Consider the following 8,657-nt stretch of genomic DNA (forward strand, 5'->3'; position numbering starts at 1 on the left):
TTTGTATAAAATTTTTGAAATGTTTTTTAAATTTAGGGGACATGACTTTTTTTCATATGACTTTAATGTTGTAATATTATTATTTTATTCTCGTAATTTAAAAAAATGTAAAACTAAATCTTGTGTTGCCCTAATACTCCATCGTACAATACCTACATCTTTATGTAAATATCTTTAACTCACTATTTAATTTTCTTTATTAATGCCTTTTGTATAAAATTTTTGAAATGTTTTTTAAATTTTTTTATGGAAGCATCATGTTCTAACTTTTGAAAGTTCTGTTGAGTTGTGCTGCTTTTCAGGCTTTCCTTTCATAAATTAACTCTCGTACACTTACCTTGTGTTTTGGTCCGAGGGAGCTGGAGCTTATTCAGCTGCCACTGGTATGGATGGATTTCCCATTTCATCACAGGTCCAACACAGAGACACACAATTATCTCATGCATGTTTTTAAACTGTGGGAAAATGCTGAAACAGCCTGATTGCATTTTAAAACCCTTGCAGCATTGTCAGACTGTACGTCTAACTTTAAACACTAACAACCATTTCACAAGTTTTTATGACAAATTTAAAACTGTTTTCACAAATTATGCTCAATGCCTTTTAATGAGTGAGATGCACAAATTTCACCATAAGCTCAATGTGTTGTCTGATCTTATTTAGAAAATGTTTTATTTGATATTTTTCTTTCAAACTGAAGAAAATACAGGAGGACACAAACTTATATCAGTAGAACTATTCTCATCCATTCCAACTAACAAACACTTGAGTATAAGTAGACCTGTTTTCATCTGAAGTGCAATGATTTGTTTTTGTTTCAAAGACTGTCAACTAAAAGTTGTGAACCCATCTGAAAAAATATATAGATAAACTATTATTATTATAGGTATTACATTTATTTAAAAAAAGTAAATATACCCTTGGATTTTAAACCACCAGGAATGCATTTATCAGTATATTTTCATTCATTAAATTTTTACATTTGTTGGGAAACTTTTACATTCAAAACTCTTTTATTTGTTCAATGTTTGAAGGTTTTTCCTTTTTATGCACCGGCAGTTTAATACTCAGACACAAATGTAAGCTTTAAACGAGAAACTGAAAGAGGAAACTTGTTTGGTGATTCTTCACTCAAGTTCTGTAGAGATTCTGTGTAACAAAGAAGAAAACACTTACCAGCCCTGAGGCCTGAGCAGCAGATACACCAAAATCTTCATTATTAAACAAGTAAAGAAAATAAGAGTGTGGATTAAGTTTAACATGCAGCTAAAAACTTGACTCACTGAATGTTTTTTCACTTGCTCAATAGGTCAAATTGAAGTCTGTGGTCACATTTTTTCCAATTTAAATGTTATAATCAGATGCGTTGAGAATAAAAATCAACTTTCAGATGTTTTCTACAGACTATTTTTATGTAAAAGTATAATTATTATCTTGAGAATATTTCATGGTTCGTTTTTATGCTAAAACTTAATTCACAACACTTTGCTCCAATTTGTTTTAGGAAAATTGAATTTGTTTAATATATCTTGACTGAAAGGCTAAATTCCTAATCAAGAAAGGAAAATGTGGCTTAAACCAATAGTGTCTTTGCCTTGTTAGATAACATAACTGCTGCCCAGCTTGTGTCCTGCAATCCTGCTTTAAGCTACAAATGAACACCAGTGAAAGACAGACAGTTAAAGAGATTTTAATGTGCTTGTTCATACAGTATATTGTATGCATATCCAGCATAGCATTTCTCATACATATAACTCTCTTATATCCATGGTTTGAAATGTAGAGCTGAGAGGATGATTAACAGTCAGTCTACCATAACATTATGTCTGCCACACAGTGATGGCATTGCACAGCTGCCTAACAGGCTCCGTCTGTACTCAGAGGGCATAATAATACCCATTCGGATTGTTTTTAACTGAATTTTCCAACCGCAGAAAGTAATAACACCGAGAAACATATATCTAAAAACAATAAAGTCTGCTGGGGATGAGTACATTATTTACAGAAAAGAAAACATAAAAACGAAGGTTAACAAATACAAAGTTGGAAAATAAATCAGAGAGATCCACCAGACCCTAATCATCCCTAACTCTGATTATACATTATTTAGATCCACGATTCACATCAGTTCAGAGGGAAAATAAAATCGTCCCACGCTTTTTCACTTATTATAAATATGAGCATCATTTCCATCATCTTCATTATACTCATTGTTGTGATCATTAACATTGTCTTTGTACTTGTGTTCACTTGAGTCTCTCCTGCTTATCCGAAATAAGGGCGCTCACTTTGAAAGTTGTAGTCCGGACACACTTTTTGAACAAGCTTGTAATCAAAGCTTAAAAACGAGATGAAGATGCAGATCACCTTGAAGGGTTTGGCACAAAGCCAGGCAGCGTGGGACTGAGTGTGCTCCGTGAAGCAGGTCTGAGATGGATCGTACAGGCAGGGTTTGGATTTCTTTGACCTGTCGGTTTTCTCATACTCGACCCTGCAGTTGAGGGTCTTCCCCTCTTTGGGGTCGATGGTGGACTGCTGCGTGTCCTGGATCTGGATGTCCTGCTGGGTGTGAGGGTGCAGCTGCTGCTGCTGGAGGACCTCAAACTCCACCACCTTAGACGGCGGCACGATGCTCACCGACACGTTCCCAAGGCTGGACGAGTTGTGGCGAAAGTAAACGGTGAACGTTCCGTTGATGTGGTCCACGATCTTCCCCGTCACCAACAAGCTAAACTTCACGGTCTTAACGCTGAAGTAGAAGTCTCCCCAACCGAAGATCTTCTTGGTCTTCATGTTTGTCTTTAGGGAAGGCTTACGCTTGGAGCGGTAGCCTGTCTGATCGAGCAGCAGGGACTGGTTCCGGCCTGAGTCAAATGGGCTGTAGAAACCATAGGTGGGTGGTTTGGACTTCAGGGGCGTCTGATCAATGGATGTGGAGAATATGCGGGTTTGGTATGGAGGCTTAACTCCTCCAGCTGAGCCTCCAGCCATGCCATGTGGCATAGACTTCATCACCGTCCCGATAGGGCTCAGTTCTGTGAAGTCTATTTTCTCCAATCCTTGGACCTGCAAAAAAAGGAAAATACAAGAAAAATTAGTGTTTTTTGTACAAGTTATGCAATAAGTTATCCTTCATAGGGGAGTTATTATGAAAATCAATTTCATTTTAGCTTTATATCATGTTACAATGTTATTCCCTGATCAAAAACAAACCCAGAGTTTTGCTTTGACTCATTCATGCATGCTTAATAAACCCTTGAATCTCCTCTGGTAGCCATGTGGAGCTGCCTAAACGCTTGCTGGTACAAAGCACCGCCTATTTGTGTGAAGCTCCTCCCTGGAGCTCAGTCTGCAGCTCTACAGAGCACCCATCTCTTGAAGCATTGTTGTGAAGACATGTTGAAGTGGGAATATCTGAAATGGTAGGAACTTCTTAAAAAAGCAGAAGCCAATTTCAAGGTTGAATTTATTTTTGTTTTATAAAGTATTTTCATAACAACTGAAAGTAACAGTTACTTGATTGTGGTATAGAATTTCCTTATGTGCCTGGAAAATACGTAATACCGCCTTTTAAATCCTAGTATAATATTAGGTGTTGCTGTATTAGGCACAGTAAAGAAAATACTCAAGTTTTGTTCTGTTTTCACAAATTGACTTGGTTTTTATGACGTATTTAAAAGGCTAAAGTCAAAATACAAAAAAGGGACAAGGTCAGAAATGTTTGAAATATAAACAACTTTAGATACCTCAATATATGCTATCAAAAAAGTGTTTTTTTAATAACATGTCCTTTTTAAATAACAAATCCATCCAAACTATTTTTCTTGGGCATCTTAGTCAAAGGTAGATTAAATAAATAAAAAAGGCCTTATTTCAGCATTTCTTTTCATTCTTCAGTAATAGCAAAACAACTGTAAACACTTGGAGTTAAACAAACCAACCTTCAACCAGTGCTACTCAGGCTTTATCATTTTTCTTTGAAATATTTGATTCCAGTCTCGTTCTATAAAGCCAAACATACATCACAACTAACAATTCCGTTGTGTCTCATTTTATTTTACAAAACCTTAAGAGGTTGCAAAGGTCAATTCCCCGTTCTTTCCTTTTCTTTCTTTCACACAAATTTTATGTCCTCAAGCATCCTAGCTGTTAGATGTTTCTACGTTTCATCTTCTGAAATCAAGAAAACAAAACCATCTATTTTTGTTAACACACTTTAATTTTGTTGTCAGAGTTGCCGTAGCGAGGAAAAACAACTCTGTGCGAAAGGTAATGGATGTGGGTCTTTGTTCAGACAGCAATCTGCCTTTAATCCACAGCCTCCGTGGTTATTCACGGGGCTGATTGACTGGAAATCTTGGTCTGCTCTCTTTCATGTCTCATCAATCACATCACTGCCATTCGTATGCTCATACGCACGCAAACCGTCAACAACACGGTATTTGCACACATGCAGACTTCTAGCTCGAAGCCGTAGAGAAGTGACAGCGAGAATTATTACAACTATTGAGAGGGGTTACATTTGCTTCCCCAGAGGGCGCATTTGGATGGAGTTTAAAACTATTCTCTTAGTGGAAAAACAACCTCGTACCTCGAGACAAAAACAGCATTTCTGCACGACAGGACTACATCTCTGCGCATACTCATGCAAGGACAGTTTCTGTATTCCATCACTCGTGTGCAAGGCACCGCGAGCCGACGGGTTTGTGCAAGCCTCATTTTCATCAGTCACAAAGTCTAATAACACCCACATATTGCTATTCATAGAAGTAAAAGTACAGTACTCAATGCAGCTCCTAATGCATTCAGTCATTCAATTAAACCATCTCTATTTCTGCTCGCCATTCATTAACATGGCTGCAGAGCGGATTTCTAAGTAGATTGATTGGAGGGAAAATAACAGAAAGCTTATTGACCGCTGGAGGAATGAATTGCCAACAAAGGAAGGTTTTGATAAATGACAAGTGACTGGGATAATGTCTCACTGCAGATTTTTAACACACCCCTATTCCCTTTTGTGTCATGACAGAAGGCGTATGCCGAGGCCTCGCAATCTTAAGCTGGCGAATGTGTGATATGAGCTGACTTTGGCATTGACAGGTAGGAATACGCTTCGGTTGACGGCAGAAAAAAAAAACATCAGAATATATACGGCAACAAACAGTGAGCGCAGTGCAGGCAATATGGGGACTTCCTGTGAGCGCGCTGTCAGCAGTGCTGTCAACTATCTCCGCGTGTTGCCATCTGTCAGGCTAACACTCTGCTGGTGCAGTCCTAATCATTTCTCAAGTGTACGGCGCAGGGCTCAAAGTAGCATAATCATCATAATCCTTAACCATCCTCGGAGGCAACAACACGACATGAGCCTCAACCTAACCTTCGGGGTCAACAGTGTGAAGCTAAAAATGTGGGGGTCCGCGGTTAGCTTTAAGTCTGACCAAAGCAGCTGTTCCCAGTCAGCAACTTGAGCAAACATCAATAGATGGGTAAAAGATGAGTGTGCAGGAAGAGCCTCTTCATTTGAGGCAGGAAAATAATAAAATGCCAACAAAAACCAATAAACAGATGGACTTTCCATTAGCATAAATATGATTTTTTATTTTGCTTGACAGTAAATCCATTTAAAGGGTGAAGGTTTGTTACAAGAAATATCAGATGTTTGTCTTTGACGCCAAATCCATAAATTATGGACTTTTTGAAACGTCGAATGCTTGCCGTAAGGTCACATCAGGCTGCTGCATCTGTGAAAGACTGACAGTTTGAGAAATAAAGCGCCATGCTTTTCTGCATCCTGAGATGTTATTCACTTAAGTTACAACAAATGAGAGGCAACTTTGAGAGCGATAGCCGGAGGGGCACTGCCCGAGTGATAAAGAGCTGATGAGGTACGCTTACACCGAAACGCACACACCTACAAATAAACAGCAGGCGCTATACTAACACACACCGAGGCTAACAGCTTACGTTTAACAAATAAATCACGCACACGTGACTGGGTAAATCAAAAGAAAACATCATTTAGTAGATGTTTGAGGTTAAAAAGCACATTACAGGAAATTGCGTGCTTTATTTTGAAAAATACCACCCCCCCCCCCGAAAAAAATAAATAAAAAATAAAAAAAAGGAATTCACATTTTCTCAAATGAGACAAAAGATGCAGTAATCAATGTGTCAGCAAAATATCTCAAAAATTACTGAAGGTATTTTAATAAAATTTTCAGAAAGTAATCATTGGAACTATGTCAAACAATTCTTAACTATGGCCACATTAGCAAAGACAAAGATCAGTTTTATATACATTGAGCTGAAGTTTCATGTGGTAGTGGTTCAGTCATTCACAGAATCTGAGCTTGACATTTCACAATGTAGCATCAAAATCAGAGTTGTAAAGTAACTAAGTACAAATTCTATGTTACTGTCCTTAAGTAGAATTTTGAGTGTCTGTACTTTATTTGAGTAGTTCTTTTTCAGCCTACTTTCTACTTCTACTTACATTTTCACACAATTTTCTGTACTTTCAGCTCCTTACATTTAAAAACGGCAAGAAGTAGAAAGTCGTTACTTTTATTTAATTTTTGCTTGTTTTCATTCCAGCTTGTTATTGTAAAAAATAAATACTGTCCATATAAATTGTGCCTCCTAGATGGAGTGAATTTAATTGTGGTTGAATGAAATAAAATACTGATACCGTATAAGTTTGTACACAAAGAAATCATGTCACACTCCAGCAGGACATAATCATTAAAATAAAAGGACTGTACTTAGGAAGTATTTCATGAATTATATTATTGCATTTGGCCACAGCCCTCAGATAGATTTTTATTTTGGAGAGAACGTTTGGGCAGCCTTGATATATGCATATAAACTGCAACAGCTAGACTGGTGCACCCTAAATTTAACATATATCAAACATTACTTTAATACGACATAGTATTTTCTGCATTTTTTTGAGAGGTTACCTCCTAATAAATGTTATATGGAAAATCCAACTGCTCATTTTAAATCAATACTTTTACTTTTAATACTTAAGTACAAAAAAATACCAGAAACTTCAAGACTTTTACTAAAGTAATATTCCTAAAGAAGACTTTAATTTTTACCAAATAAATTATTTGGTAAGATACTTGTACTTTTAAGCAAGGATACTTTTTGATACAACACTGATCAAAATAACTATAATTTTAAGGTTTGACAACCACAACACGGCCATTTCTGAAGTGAGTTGGCTGTAGTCCCACCAGCAGCCCTCAAAGCATGTTAATTAAAGGAGTTGTAAAAAAATAAGTGTTTTTTCTATTTTATCAGAATATTTTTTATTCACACATACAGTTTGACAACTACTGAATGAAGAAATGCCAGCTCTGTAAATATAAAACATATGAAACATTTTTATAACAGCATTTTGTTGACTGATTGTAAACAAAGAGCAATATTTTTTAGCACTAGTAGTATTAACATAGCATTTGATTTAAAAATAAAATCAATCATATTAATGCATTTTTAATAGTCCTTTATTTTTTAATACTACAGCATTGCAAAACTCTGAAATTTGTACGCAGAGTTATCGCACAGTCAGAATTTTGGACCAGCCCAGTCCCTTCTTATGACTTTCTGCAAAGCTCACCACAGAGCCAACCTTACATGTGTTTATAGCGTTACTGCGGATGTTCTTGTTTGGTCCAATGCTTAAGGAAAAGAAGTAGCAGAAGGTGAAATAAGAATTGTGGTGGACTTATACATATGTATGAAACAGGCAACTCAATAACAGCACAATCATTGAAGGAACAATCAGATTACAGAGCTTGGGAGATAGAACGATACAGTGAAGAAAATGTTATTAGTGGAGAAGAAAGAGAAGAAAAAAAGAGTAAGGAGATCTTGTACATTCTCCAGGAAAGGGGAACATGAATCATCTTTTAACTTCATTTGGAGCTTCATATGAGCAAAAAGCGTACTTAGTTGCAGCCTAGATGGAAGCCTATAACATACTTGGAAGTACATGCAAGAATAAAATGTCTGAATTGTTCAATAAGGAGAGCGCAAGTACCGATAAGTTAGTCAAATGTAAAAGGATGGTTTAGTGAGGAAAGAGATACTAACTTACTAAATAAGGTCAAATGAGCTCCAAAATTGACTTCTGAAAGACGATATATCACATGTCATCACAATTAAGGTCTCTTTTCATCATTAGGAACGCTTTGGATCAATTGTTACACCTCTCTTGCTCTCTTCCATATTTTCTATCGGGTCTCTGCTTCTCTGTCTGCAGTTTTGCTCACTCCACAGTCATCTATAACTTCCACACCTCTTTGATGGCGAAAACATTCAGAGGAAATGAACAAGGTTCACCAGCTCCCCCGGCCCACGCCTGACTCCCGCCCCCATGGAGGACGGATGGGAAGATGAGAGCTGGTCATCTCTGAGGCTTGTTCCTTTGTTTAATTGGAGTTTTATTGGCGACAATCAATTCGTTTCTATCTGTGCTCCGGGGCACATTGATCTCCTGTCACACCGAGGAGTCAAACGTACGGCTCTGCTCCCACCACACCGCAAACCACGGGCTCCCGTTTCCTCAACTGTTTTCTGTTTCAAGAGTTTTTCCACAGCACACACACACACACACACACACACACACACACACACACACACACACACAC

The 8,657-nt window shown here is 37.4% G+C and overlaps 1 protein-coding gene across 1 annotated transcript in view; it reads right to left on the bottom strand.

Annotated features, from left to right (window-relative positions):
- Positions 1-1,674: 1,674 nt before the first annotated feature.
- Positions 1,675-8,657, bottom strand: part of nxph4 (neurexophilin 4) — a 50,253-nt gene continuing 43,270 nt past the window's right edge. The window contains exon 2 of the mRNA XM_014004776.1: positions 1,675-3,066. Coding sequence (XP_013860230.1) covers positions 2,266-3,066 — 801 coding nt within the window. The 3' untranslated portion in view covers positions 1,675-2,265. The remainder of the gene's footprint in view (positions 3,067-8,657) is intronic.

Source organism: Austrofundulus limnaeus, unplaced genomic scaffold (assembly GCF_001266775.1).
Source record: "Austrofundulus limnaeus strain Quisiro unplaced genomic scaffold, Austrofundulus_limnaeus-1.0 Scaffold26, whole genome shotgun sequence".
NCBI lineage: Eukaryota > Metazoa > Chordata > Actinopteri > Cyprinodontiformes > Rivulidae > Austrofundulus > Austrofundulus limnaeus.